At 44.0% G+C, this 14,712-nt stretch overlaps 1 protein-coding gene across 1 annotated transcript in view; it reads left to right on the top strand.

Annotated features, from left to right (window-relative positions):
• Positions 1 to 1,641: 1,641 nt before the first annotated feature.
• The window catches only part of MRTFA (myocardin related transcription factor A), a 182,500-nt gene continuing 169,429 nt past the window's right edge, over positions 1,642 to 14,712 (top strand). Inside the window, exons 1-2 of the mRNA XM_028149946.2 lie at positions 1,642 to 1,677; positions 1,968 to 2,532. Of these exons, the coding sequence (XP_028005747.2) occupies positions 1,642 to 1,677; positions 1,968 to 2,532 (601 nt within the window). The remainder of the gene's footprint in view (positions 1,678 to 1,967; positions 2,533 to 14,712) is intronic.

Below are 14,712 nucleotides of genomic sequence, written 5' to 3'. Positions count from 1 at the left end.
GATCCTGGAGCACAGCTGCCCTGAACATCCTCTATGGTGTCACCGACCTGGCATCACACATCAAGGACATTCACCGAGTGGCTTTGGTGTGTAAAGCTCTCCGCCAGGTTCCTCCAGGACACAGAACATGCCTTTACCCAAGACATTACCCTGGAATATCAGCTCAGACTAATTTCCTCATTCAGCAGCCGCTCAGAGAGCGGGTCCATAGCCACTCGGCTGACCCGGATGAGCAGCACTCCCACAGCAGGCCGATCTCTGCAGGCCACGCCCCCCACCAGTGCATGAATCCATGCACCAGGCCTCTAGTCTACACTAATAAAAGCCTAGGTGGCCCTCGTGCCCTCACTCTCACATCATCACAAGATGGCCACCCCCACACCATCACAAGATGGCCACCACAAGATGGCCGGCAGGAGAGGGCAGTTGTGGGCGATAAGGCTGGCAGGGGAGGGCAGTTGGGGATGATCAGGCTGGCAGGCAGAAGCAGATAGGGGCAATTAGGCAGGCAGGCGAGTGGTTAGGAGCCAGCAGTCCCGGATTGTGAGAGGATGTCCAACTGCTGGTTTACCGACATCCCCTGAGGGGGTCCCAGATCGGAGAGGGTGCAGGCTGGGCTGAGGGACACCCCTCCCCCCGAAATTTGTACACCGGGCCTCTAGTCTATATATATAAAAGGCTAATATGCAAAGTGTCTCCTTGGGAGTTCGATTGCCCGCTATGACGTGCGTGACCACCAGGGGGCGGTGCGGAGCATGGTGGGGTCACTGAAGGAGGAGGGAAGAAGGCAGGGAGGCGGGGAATCTGATTGGCCCTGATCACTGGCCAGGCCTAGGGACCCTACCCGTGCATGAATTTCCTGCACTGGGCCTCTAGTAGATGAATAACTGGGAATGCCCAGGGCCCCCTTGGCTTTTGGAAGGAGTGAGGAGGCACACTTTCCCTCCCTTCTTCAGAGAATTGCACCAACGGGCAGTCCCCGGAGACCACTGGGGGAGAACAGGGAATTACAGTAAGAATTTACCCTGGAATGTAAAATGAATTGCCTCCTTTCAGTCTCGGTACCTTCACACTGCTCCTCCTGAAACCGGGAAGAATGCGCTGGCCTCTTCTTCCTCTAGTTACTGTTACTCCTGTCTCCAGCCCAGCCTGGTGACACCATCCCCAGGAAGCTTTAGGAAAGCTCTTCCCCCTCTTTTCCACCCTGCCAAGTTGACGTTATTCCTCCTTTTCTGGGCTCCCTCCCAGAGGGAGGAGGGGATGGGGAGCAAACGGTCCGCCTCCGCCTCCACCAAGGCGCTTCTCACAGCAGACCTGGCTTTACTTGTTTCTCTCTCCCTGCTCGCCTGCATTCTTTCTCCTCTTGTTGAAGTTATGAACCAGGTCCATGTGTGGGCTCTGTGCCTAATGCAGCACACACACACACACACACACACACACACACACACACACCTTCGCTACACGAGTGGGTGCCAGAAAGAGCAGGACGCCAGCATTTTAGAATTTTAGAAATTGCAAGAGTCCGGAGTCATCGGGTGCAGCCCGCCCCTTTCCAGACGCTTTTCCTGGAGTCTCCTAATACAAGCTTTTGGGTTCTTTCAGCCCCTTTCCTTCTCGAAGCCCAAAGCACTTTCGCTGGGGATGATCTCAGCATTCCAGGCAGGTGGAGAGGTGTGGGTAGGTGTCAGCAGCCTCCCTTTTCACCGTAGGGTACACTGACTCAGACGACGACGGGCCTCGGTGGGGCGGGAGCTGTAACGGGAATTCAGGGCTCCAGGCCGGAGCGAAATTTATTGTGTATCCTTTTGGGAAGTGTGAAAGTGAAGTCATCAACTTACGAGTCCCAGGCGGGACCCTTCAGCCCTCTAGAAGGATCGGAATGGATTAATGCAGTAGAAGAGCTCGTGGCATTGGCCCATTGGCAACTTTGCGAGGTCCAGCCGAGTCCGCCGCCCTTCGCTTGACAGGGTGGCCAACGGCCTGCGGCTTCTTTAAGGCCCCAGCGTCCCGCCCCGGCTCGTCGCGGACCTCCTCCCACCTCCTCGCCCCAGCTCCTCCAGTTCCAGACTTCCCTCGGCGATGAGGTCATCTCCCTGCTTCCCATTGGCTGCTCCGGGCCGTCAGTCACAGGAAGTCCCGCCGCCGCCCTCCTCTCCCTCGTGCCCCTCCCTTCCTTGCTCGCCCCTCGGCCCGCCGGCCGGCCTTCACGAGGCCTCCGATTGGCCAGTGCCGCTATCACTCCTCCAGCGGGCGGCGTGGAAGGCGGGCGGCGGGTGTGGTGGGAGGGTCTGCAGCTTCCGTGGCTGAGAGGAGCCGGCGGCGGCCGTGTCTGTGGTGTCCGCGGTGGCGGCGAGAACGGCCGTCCCACCTTCCCCATCTCCCAGGCTCCGCCGGCTACACACCCTCCGCGTGTGCGGGCTTCTCCGCAGCTCCGCGCGTCTTCGCGGGACGTTGAGCTTCGTGAGGAGACGCGCGCGGTGAGAGCCGGAGCGGGGACCGCCGCGGAGCTCGGGCCGGGAGGAGAGCGAGGCGGTGAGTGAGAGTCCGGCCAGGGACCCCCTCCCCCACCGCGGCCCCGCCTCGCCGGAGCATCCTTTCTCCTCGGCGCCCCGCCGCGCGCGCCCTCCCCTCCGGGGTTCGCGCAGGGCCGGCCGCGCCCCCCTGCCCCCAGCCGGATCCGTCGCCCCCGCCGCTTCTCTTCGCCCCTCCAGGCCCGGGCGAGTGGCGCGGGGCGCGGTCGTGCACCTGTGCGCTGCCTGGCCGGGCCGCGCTGGTGGGGAGACACCGAGGTTCCCGCCCCCGCGGCGCCCCGGGAGCATGGTGACTGCGGGGACTGGGTGTCCGGCGCTTTCCCTGGGACCTTGTGCAAACCCTCCGGATCCATGTGCAAACCCGGGATTCCCAGGCGGGGGAGGCTCACCTGGGCTTGTTGATGCCTGTTGTAGCCACTGGAGTGCCTCCAGGTGCGAGGGCTCTGGCAGACGGGAAACTTGCCGGCCGAGAACTTTATCCTCGAAGAAAGCGCCTGCCTGTCAGGGCACTTTGATTACACCCCCACCCTGGCCGGTGCCATGAGAAAACATTGATACGGCAGTGTCTGGGCTGGAGCTTTCCACTCAGGTGTTCAAACCTGCCACTTGCCACCTGTGTAATCTCGGGGCTCAGTTTCTTCATTAGAAAAGTGGGGCCCGGCCAGCGTGACTCAGTGGTTGCGCAGGGACCTATGAACCAGCAGGTCCTGGTTCCATTCCCGGTCAGGGCACAAGCCCGGGTTGCGGGCTCGGTTCCCTGTTGTGGGGCGTGCAGGAGGCAGCTGATCCATGATTCTCTCTCATCATTGATGTTTCTCTCTCTCTCTCCCTCTCCCTTCCTCTCTGAAATCAGTAAAAAACATATATTAAAAAAGAAAAATGGGGATAATACCTATCACATGGGGTTGTAAATTGAGAACGACTGGTAGACCAATTTGTATGTATGTATGTATTTTTCATACCACGTTTGCTTATTGCTAAGCACTTCAGGTGGATATGGATGGACTGGATGGATCGAGTCTCACCACCACGATGCTGATTTACTTTCAGAGTCTCCAACCAGGTCACCAGCTGCCCTGTAGGGAGCTGAATAGGGTCTGGAGGTTGGGACTTCCCCGCGGGAACTGGGGGGCGGGGGGCGGCCAAGAAACAGACCGCTGAGGACCACGATGGCGCTCAGGCCCAGGCTGGACCCATGAGCTACCGGCTGCGGGTTTGGGCGACCCCCTCAGCTTTACCCGTGCCCAGTTCCAATCCGGGCGTGGCATACAGAGTCCAAAAAGTAGACATTTTTCAGCTGTGGCTGGTTGGCTCAGTTGGTTGAGTGTCGTTCTGTGCACCAAAAGGTTGCAGGTTTGGTTCCCAGTCAGGGCACATACCTAGGTTGCGGTTCTGTCCCTGGTGGGGGGGGGTGGGGGGCGAGTACTGGAGGCAACTGATTGATGTTTCTCTCTTACATCCATGTTTTTCTCTCCCTCTCCCTCCTTGTACTTGATCCCAAAAGAGAGGTCAGTTTGTATTTAAGCACTAGCCCAACTTGGCTTTGTCAGAATTTCTCTCTTTTTTTCACTATTATGTAGCATAAGTAAAGGGCAGTTGGTGGACAGTTAACTGCTTACCAGCCCGTACTTGGCAGCAAGTGTGTACATACAGGAATGTGAAATACATCATTTAAATGTAATATGAAATTACACCTAGCTTCATGCGTTTTTACATACTCTAAAATCCATAAGCTGTCTCTTCCTAAGGTGCTAGGTTTTTGAGATCTTTTCTACCTGAAACCAAGTCTATAACATAACCTTTATTTTCAATAGAAATTAAATTTGTCCATTTTAAAACATTTAAGAGACACCCCCCCACACACACACAAAAAAAAAAAACCCCACCCTCCAAATCTTACGTATCCAGTTTTACTGTTGAAAAGCAGCCACCTCCCAGGGCTGAGGTGGTACAGCCAGCTGGTCCACAGCCCCATGACTGCAGGGTGGGGAACCCTTGGCTGAAAGTTATTAAACTGTTTTGCCTGTTGTCATTTGCATTTTTCATAGTGAATCAAAGGGCTTCACTTCATGATACTCAGTTTCTTAATTTAGAAAGAAACCATTACTACTTTTTTCAAAAACACATGCAAAGAAAAAGTGACTGTAGTTTAGTTCTAGCATTTGCAAGAACTGTTGAAGAGACCCTGTTTAAAAAGGCTTCCAAAAGTCCTATGCATTAGGATAATTTTTAAATTTAGTGTAAAATTGTAAGATGGAAGAGTAATATGAATCCCATAATCCAAAAGTATTTATTGCAGACTTTCCATGTCCATAGTACACTGCTGAGTGGTAGGAAGAGATTCAAAAGAAGTATAAAACAGCATCTCAGTCCGTAAAGGGCAAAAACATAAAGTTTGGGTCCCCCAGTAGTAATTATGGGTACTCCTTACTTAAGTACTGACTTCATTCACTCATTCGTTTATTCATTCAACGAACGTTTGTTCCATGCTTGAAAGTGCCAGGTGTTTTTCTAAAACATAAGATAAAGATAAGTGAGATATGGTCCCTGATAGTGAGGAGCTCACAGCCTAATGGGAGCAGCAGCAAGTGACAGATAATTGTAACACACTGAAATAAACTTTATGTACAAGCCCAGAATTGTATGGGAGAGTCAAGGGAGTTTTTCCTTTGGATTTCAAAGAGAAGATGGTGTTTGAGCTGGTGGGAAGATACCGAGGTTCCCGCCCCCACGGCGCCCCGGAAGCGTTGTGACTGCAGGGACTGGCTGTCTGGTGCTTATTGATGTTAACTCATTGATGAAGGATAGGAAGATCATTCCAAACAGATGTAACTGAACTTGGAAAGATTTCCTGATACTCTTCTGATCGCAGGTGTAAGTCCTAGGGAAGGGGAAGGTAATTGACATTCCTTGATGTCCACTATGTAACAGGCATTAAGTTAGGCTTTTAGTGTATTACTTAATCCTCACAACAACCCTATGAGGTAGAATTTTATCTCCATTTTAGGATAGGGAAACTGAGGCTCAGGATAATTAAATAATTTGTCTATGGTTAGTGACAGAGCCAGGACTTGAATCTCAGTCTTAAAATTGTAGTATTCTCTTTCCCTTTTAACACTCTGTTTTATAGAAGTAAATACAAATGGGTGAGAAAGTTCTACCTACATATGTCATTTTATTACATCTATGACAAATTACATTCTGTGAAATGTTCATATTTGGTTTAGAATTGCTAAAGCTTTTATAATAAACTAGAGGCCCGGTGCACGAGATTCGTGCACTGGTGGGGGGTGTGGCCTGCAGGATGGGCCAGCTGTGGGAGTGCTGCTCATCCTGGTCAGCTGAGTGGCTGTGGACCCGCCCTCTGAGCAGCTGCTCTCGCTGTGGGAGCTCCTCTCATCCCGGTCAGCAGTGTGGCGCTTCCACTGTGGGAGTGCACTGACCACCAGGGGACAGCTCCTGTGTTGAAAGTCTGCCCCCTGGTGGTCAGTGCGTATCATAGCAACTGGTCAACCAGTTGTTCTGGTCATTCTGCTGTTCGGTTGCTGGGCTTTCATTTTATATAGGATAGGATGAAGGCTGTCTTTATCAAATGGTATTTATTTTATGCTTATAAATGTGGCATTTGCTAAAAAGTGTGGCCCATAGAAAGATTAAATAAAATGGAAGACATTGATTGATACATACAGATTCTATATGGAGCACTTTACACAATTGTTAAACCGATACAGACTTTCCTTGAGATTGAAGTTTAAATATCCTATATAATAAGAGAGGAATGTGCTAATTATCCGTTACGCCCTGAGGATCCGTTAACGACCAACTGTGTAAAGACCAGATCACGGATCTGCAGGAGGGTAGGGCAGCGAACTACAAGTGGGTGGCGGAAAGCTACAGGAGGGGGCAGGGCAGCAAGCTATGGGGGGAGTGCGGGGGGAGTTACAGGAGGGCGGCAACGACCTACTGTGCACGGATTAGTGCGCAGGGCTGCTAGTTTAAGTGTACAAAGTAAAGTATATCAGAAATATAACCAATTAGACAGTAAATGGGGTAAAATAGTTTTGAGTAATTAATTTTTACAAAGGGGAAATTAGAATTTTGATCACTATGGCAAGGACATATACTAACTGTAAGCTCCACAGAGCAAACCTTGGGACATAATAGGTGCTCAGTAATATTTGTTGAATAAAAGATGAGTATGAACAAATGTATATTTACAGTGAGTAGTGTGTTTATGAGTATAAATACTAGGATTGATAGTTAGAATTGATTGACATAATAGGGAATGTTTTAACCTGCTGAAAAAAACTTTGTATAGGTTATATTTCAGAAGGTGTTTGAAAGGGAAAAGGGAAGACATTAATAGATTAAAGATTATATGGGGAGTAGTTTACATATGAATTAATTTGGGAAGAAAAGGAACATTGAACAAAGGGAATGGCCCACTGACACTGAGAAGCAGAAAGTGACAGATAATTGTACAAATTATTGTACAAGGACAGATAATTGACAGACAATTCAACAAGTATAGGCAGTGGTTCTTTCTTTTTTTTTAATTCTCACCCGAGGATATTTTTTTCATTGGTTTTCAGACAGAGTAGAATGGAGGGATGAGGGGGGTAGAAAGAGAGAGAAACATCGATGTGAGAGAGACACATCTATTGGTTGCCTCCCCCACTCGCCTGGGACCAGAGCCAGGGGATCGATCCCACAACCAAGACACATGCCCTTGACTGGGAATTGAACCCAAGAGCCCTCGATGGGTGGATGCTCCAACCACTGAGCCAAATGGGCCAGGGCAGCACTGGTTATTCCTAAGGCCTTATTGGCGTTTTAAGGATCAAGGAAACAGTTTCTGCTCTCCAGGAGCTTACAGTTTCCCAGAATAGTGTGCTAGCTATCCATTGTTGTGTAACAGCTTACCACAAAAGTTAGTATTTAAGACAACCATAAACATCTCTCACAGTTTTTGTGAGTCAGGAATTTGGGAATAGGTCGGCTGAGTGGTTCAGACTCAGGGTCTCTGAAAAGATTGTAGTAATATGTCGTCTAGGATTTTAGTCATCTGAAGTTTTGACTAAGGCTGGCAGATCATTTTCCAAGGTGGCTACTCACATGGCTGACAAGTTGGTCTAGGCTGTTGGTAGGAGATCTCAGTTCTCCATGTGGGCCTCTCTGTAGAGCTACTTGAATGCCTGCATGGCAGGGCAGCTGACTTCCCACAGAGCAAATAATCCAAGAGACCAAGTTGCATTGTCTTTTATGATTTAGCTGCAGCGGTCACATCCCATCTTTTCTCCAGTATTCTGTTGGTCACACATGTGGGAAGGGCGTATACAGGGATGTGAATACCAGGAGGTGAGGATCCTTAGGGACTGTCTTGGAGGCTGACTACCTCAGTGGGTAGAATAGAAAAATAAGTGCTGGAAGAAGGTACAGACTGCTGGGGGAGGGGAAGGAAGGAATCAGAGGAGAAAAAGGTTACTGTTGGAGAGATGAGGGAAAGATTTAATTTTTTTAACAGATATTCACAAATATTTATTGAGTGCTTACTGTGTGCCTTCCACATGGTCAGCTAATATGTGGACGTGAACACTGAATTAGAGTTATTTGTTTTAAGTATTCTAGGTCAGCATTTACACTAAGGACAAATATTTGATCGTTGTGTGTAAGGTGAGGGTGGAGTAATTTTTCTAATATTGAAGAGAACAGTAACGTATCAGAATGATAGACAAGCAGTTGCAGAATGCAAGAAGTTAAGAGCATAAGCACTAGACTTCCTGGGTTCAAATTGTGGCTACACCACTTGCTAGTTGTGTGACCTTGGGTTTGGGATTATGATACTCTTGCTATTTAAAAAAAATACATTTTTACATATTTTATATATGGGCCACCTCTGCATGCTCCCCAGTGGGTATTGAGCCTGCATCCTGCATGTGCCCCGACCTGGAATCAAACCTGCAGCCTTCTGGTGCATGGGATGGCGCTCAACCAACTGAGCATTTAAATGTCAGTCATTGCTGCTTCAGTATCAATTTTTTTAGTTCAAGTATCTACCTACGTCTAATAATTTTTATTTCACAAAGTAGAGTGAACCAATAATTTCACTTAGCTGAACTCCATAATTAAAACAAGACCACAGTTGCTTGTTGAGGGCATAGCATATCCTCTTGGGCCTCTTTACATTACTGGGCCCTCTATCTGCTAGAAGCAGTACTTAACAGGTGCATATGCTTCAAAAGAGCTTTGGGGTGGAACCTGGGACCCATAGTAAAAATACTGTGCCTAGAAGGAGGATTTTTGTGACTAAGTCACAAGACAATCTGCAGACATTCTTAAAAATACTATATCACTTCTATGAAGCGGAAAGATCATTGAATTCCATGTCGCTGCAGGTGTTAAATCAGAAATTGAGTGATTTGCCAAAGTGCATTGGGTGAAGCTAATTGCTTACATTTTCTTCAGTTCTGTGATTCTGTGAGTCAAGTCCAATTCTCATTGTTTAGTTGAACGAAGGCATTGAGAAATTAAATGGTTTGAGATTCCACAACAGTCTCATGGCTGAGCCTGGATTAGGTCTTCACTCTGTATTTAAGGCTGGCTCACATAGCAATAAGAGAACATTTGCAGAATCCTTCCAAGACTGAGTTGTGCAAAGTTTTTCTTTTCTTTAGATACCATATTTTCACTTTTGTGGTATATCTGGTTCATTTACTTCCTCACTTATGCTTGTTCATATGCATGTAGAAGTCATTCCTTGTATAGATGAGTGCTGATAATGAATAATTTGGATAGCTCATTTTGAAATCTGGAGTGTATCCTCTCTTTGTTACTGAATTTTCAGGTGGGCTACTTACAAGTTTTTGACCTCTAAAATTGTGAGAATTATGGGTGAGTTTGGTTCTTTATACATTTTTTTATTTAAGAATAGTTGATATACAATATTACGTTAGTTTTACATGTACAGTATGGTGATTCAACATTTTTATACCTTACAATGTGATCACCCCAGTAATTCTAGTAATCGTCTGTCACCATGCAAACTTATCACAATATTATTGACTACATGTGACTTTGGTTTTAAATTTAAAATTATAATGGGTGTAATTTGAAAAAAAAATCTAAATTCCCTAGTATGATAGAGTAAAAAAACTAAGGAGGTAACATGTCAAGTTTAAGGGCATGAACAGAGTTAGGTCCTGACAGTTGTTAGCTGTGTAACCATAGGCTCACTCCTTAACATGTGGTGACTCAATTTCCTGATCTGTAAAATGGAGTTAATAATTCTTACAGCATGAGGTTATAAGGATTATGGGAAACTGTTAAGGGAAGTAACAGTGTCATCATCATGGTGCTCCTTATTAACTTGCACCAGCTCTGTGAAATATGTAGTAGTATCATTTTGCAGATGAGGTAAGTGAAGCTTGGAGAGATGAACTAATTTAAGAACATTACACTGAGGATTTGAACCCAGGTCTGTCTTTGAATTAAAAGATACTGACTCCCTACATTAATGTATATGAAGTGCCTAATTTTGCCACTAGTAAATGTCTGTTCTTGTTCACTTTCTTTTGCAGAGTGAACAAGAAAAATGTCAGTATACTGAGAATTCCTTATGGTAGTAATAAAAATATTCTTTCCTTATATGCATCTTGTTGCCATTCCTGGAATTGCTCAATAAATACTTACTAAATAAGGGCATACTATAATGTCCAAATTAAAAAAAAAATTTGTCAGTGTGTCAGTATCTGTAAATGGTGTAAGTGATGCCAAAGTCTCTTAATTATGGTGAATTTGTACATATTTTCACTACCACAAAATTTACAGGAACTTAGAAAGTTGTCCTCTCCTTATACTTTAGGACACACCATGTCGCATTTTGGTATGACTGTGATACTATCATGGTTATGAAACTGGCTGTATTGATTTTATATTTTATATGATGGATATATTTAAAGTAGTCTTTTAAAATTTGCTTTATATCTGATATCTTGCCTTTCCTTTGAGAGGTAGAGATGGGGAAAGAATTTAGGAATGAAAAATAAGGGCGTTTTCTTTTATATTCTTGATGCATTTTTTTTTTTTTGATCGTCACCTGAGGACATGTTCATTGATTTTTAGAGAGAGGAGAAGGGACAGGAAGGGAGGGAGAGAGAGGAGGAGGGAGAGAGATGCCTCCTGTAAGCCCCGACCTGGGATAGAACCTAAAACCTAGGTATGTGCCCTGACTAGGAATAGAACCTGCAACCTTTTGGTACATAGGCTAACGTTCAACCAACTGAGCCAACCAGCCAGGGCTTCTTGATACACTTTTAATGAAAAGTCACTTGAACTAAAGCTTCCTTTCAGGAGCCTTTCACTCTTTATTTTTATTAAAAAAATATTTTTATTGATTTCAGAGAGGAAGAGAGAGGGAGAGAGAGATAGAAACATCGATGATGAGAGAGAATCATGGATTGGCTACCTCCTGCATACCCCCTCCTGCATACCCCCAGAGCCTGCAACCCGAGCATGTGCCCTGACTGGGAATTGAACCATGACTTCCTAGTTCATAGGTCGGCGCTCAACCGCTGAGCCATGCCAGCTGGGTAGTCTTCACTCTTTAATTCTAACATTCCAGGTGAATGCCCTGAGGTCGTGGCATTGAAGACAAAGATATGTTGGTATTTTAAATTCTATTTTATAGATTCAGTGAATCATTTCACATATTGTTAATGTTTCCTTGTGTTCAGATTTTTTTTCAAGAGGTTGGGGGGAGTCTGGAATGGGAATAGGGAATCTAGAATATAATACTATGGGTTAATGATTATTGAAATTAAATAAATTAAAAAACATATATTAAATATAATAAATATAATATATATTAAATATAAATATAAATATTTATATAAAAATATATTTAATATAATAAATTAAAATAAATATATATAACCACCCAGTAGAAGATCATGGTGTGGTTCATTTGTGTCATACCTATCAGGAATCTGTATACATTGAGTCAAACGATTATTTAATCATTTTCCTAAGTCAGTTACTCTGTAGCATGATTGACCTTATTATTATTTAAAAAAAATTTTTTTTGACTTTTACCTGAAAGCTGATTCTGAAGATGAACCTGGCAGATTGATTTGTATGAAAACTGGGCATGAGCTGTACAATTTGGATAAATTATTCATGACATTTTATTTTCAACATATTTAATAACCTGTTGGGTACCTAAATAAAACTGAGTTAATTATAGTGTAACCTTTTGTTCTATTTGGAGAGTGTTAAGGGATTTTGAATACCTTCCAAAATTCACCTTCATCAAGTGAGTTTAGAAAACTCTTTCTAGAACAGGGATCCTCAAAATTTTATCTGCATGACCCTCTTTATCTCTTCTGACCATTTCTTTGTTTTGTTTAAAAACAAAAACATAGATTTAAAGCATGGTAGATTTCCCTACTGTTTGGAGATAGTGATGTGTTTTGGAGTTGAATGAACCTGTTTTCAGTCCTCGCTCTACTGGTCACTGGCTCTGTGATCTTGGGCAAGAGAATTAATCTTTCTGAATCTCTCTTTCCTCATAGGATAGTTGTGAAGTAAATAAAATCACATGTAAAGTATTTAGCACATAATAGGCATTCTTTGCATGCTCATTTTCTGAGCCCCCAGAATTTTTCTTTTGTAGCTCTAGCTAAATTGCAGCTAAACAATTGTGTAATTATTTTATGTTTTTCTTCTTATAAGTTTCATGAGGCTAAGGACCATGTCTGTTTTTTCACTGCTACATTCCCAGTGTCCAGCATAGTGCTTGGCATGGCATAATAGATGTTCAATAAATACTTGTCAAATGAATGAAAGTTACCCATTCTCTCTCTTTATCCTCTCCTTCCTTACCTAAAGGACAGTGTACTGAATTTATTTTCCTTGGCCCACTTGATAATTAATTAACTTGTTACTTGAATTTTAGTCTATTGAAGATTAGAGCCAGAAAAAAGAAAGATAGATTAGAGCTAGATAAAGGGAAGGACAATGAGTAGATGAATAATAACCAGAAATAGAGCAGAGCAATATTCAAAGTAACTTATAATACTACTAGAGGCCCGGTGTACGAATTTGTGCACAGGTGTGTGTGGGGGTCCCTGGGCATGGCCGGCCATCAGGGCCGATTGGGGCTGTCTCGCCCAGTCACAATTGGGGTGGGGCTGGCGGCTGGGGGGAGGGACCGCGGGAGGTTGACTGGCCTCGGGAGATTGGCTGTGGGAGAGCACTGACCAAAGGATCTAGAATAGCCAAAGCAATTTAGAAGCAGAAGAGCAAATTTGGAGGAATTAACCTGATTTCAAGACATTATAAAGCCAGAGTAATCAAAGCAGTGTGGTTTTGGTGTAAAAATAGATATGGATCATTTGAATACAGTAGAGAAAACTAGAAATAGATACATATATGGCCAATTGTTTTTTCAACGAAGGCTCAAATGTAATTCAGAAGGGGCAAGGATAGACTTTTCAATAAATGTTGCTGGGACAGTTGGATATTTGTATATAAAGAAGTGAACTTGGCTGGCGTGGCTCAGTGGTTGAGTGTCGACCCATGAACTAGGAGGTCATAGTTTGATTCCTGGTTAAGGCACATGCCTGGATTGCAGGCTCAATCCCCAGTGTAAGGTGTGCAGTAGGCAGCCAATCAATGATTTTCTCTCATCATTGATGTTTCTATCTCTCTCTCCCTCTCCCTCTCCCTCTCCCTTCCTTTCTGAACTCAATAAAATATATTAAGAGAAATGAATGTCAATTTTTATCTCTCACTATACACAAAAATTAATTTGAAGTGGCTCATCAACCCAAACATACAAACTAAAACCATAAAAGTTGCAGAATAAAAATTGTAAGAGAAAATCTTTTCAACCTTCAGGTGGGCAAAGACTATTTAGGACATAAAAAGCACTAACAATAGAAAAAAAAGTTAACAAATGACCTTATAAAAGTAAAATTTTTCATTCTTCAAAAGACACTAAGAAAATAGTTAAGCCACATTTTATATATATATATATATATATATATATATATATATATATATATACATACATATATATATATATATATATATATATATATATATATCCTCCTCATATAATTAAAGGCTAATATGCAAATTGTCCCCTCGTGAGTTCGACTGGGAGTTTGACTGCTCACTATGACGTGCGCTGACCACCAGAGGGCAGCGCGGAATGAAGCAAGGCCCCAGCTGGCAGCCAGGGGAAGGAAGGCCCCGATTGGCCCTGATCGCAGGCCAGGCCTAGGGACTCTACCCGTGCACGAATTTCATGCACTGGCCCTCTAGTATATATGTATTAAAGGACTTATATCCAGAATATGTAAAAAAATGTTAAAGCTCAATAATATGACAAATGGTGCCCAGTTAAAAATGAGCAAAAGATTTGAATAGACACTTCACAGGAGAAAATATATTTGAATATCCAAAAGCATATGAAAATATGCTGAACATCATTAGTCACCAGGGAAATACTAATGAAAACCACAATGATATACTTCTTCATTTCCAAATTCTAAAATTTTTTAAAATGGACAATTTCAAGTATTGGTGAGGATGTGAAACAACTGGAATTCATTGGTACAACCACTTTGGAAAACAGTTGGTCAGTTTTTTTTTGTGTGTGTGGTTTTTTTTGCCATCGTGTCAAGGCTTTATTTCTCCTTCATCATCGTCTCATACAGACTCCGAGGCACCGTCCTTTGTTCCAGTCTGGTATCCTCATGATGGTCAGTTTCTTATGGAATTAAGCACATACTTATTATGCATCCCCGCAGTCCTGCTCCTTGGTATTTATTACCTATGAGAAATGAAAACATATATTCACAAAAGACCACGTGAATGTTCATACTAGCTTTTTTATTCATAATAGCCAAAAAATTAGAAACAATTCAAATGCCATCAACAGGTGAATAGATAAAACAGACTGTGGTTAAACAAAACAATGAATTATTGACACATGCAACAAAGTGAATGAATCTCATAAACATTATGTTGAGTGAAAGAATGAGACACAAGAGAACTTATTCTATGGTTTCATTTATATTGAAGCTCTAATAATTTATAATAATAGTAATAGAAATTAGATCAGTGGTTGCCTGGGGCTGGAGTGGGGAGGTGGCAATGGAGATTGACTGTAAAAGGG

The sequence above is a fragment of the Eptesicus fuscus genome, chromosome 7, assembly GCF_027574615.1.
Source record: "Eptesicus fuscus isolate TK198812 chromosome 7, DD_ASM_mEF_20220401, whole genome shotgun sequence".
Classification (NCBI taxonomy): Eukaryota; Metazoa; Chordata; class Mammalia; order Chiroptera; family Vespertilionidae; genus Eptesicus; species Eptesicus fuscus.
This window is presented reverse-complemented; position numbering and strand designations above follow the sequence as displayed.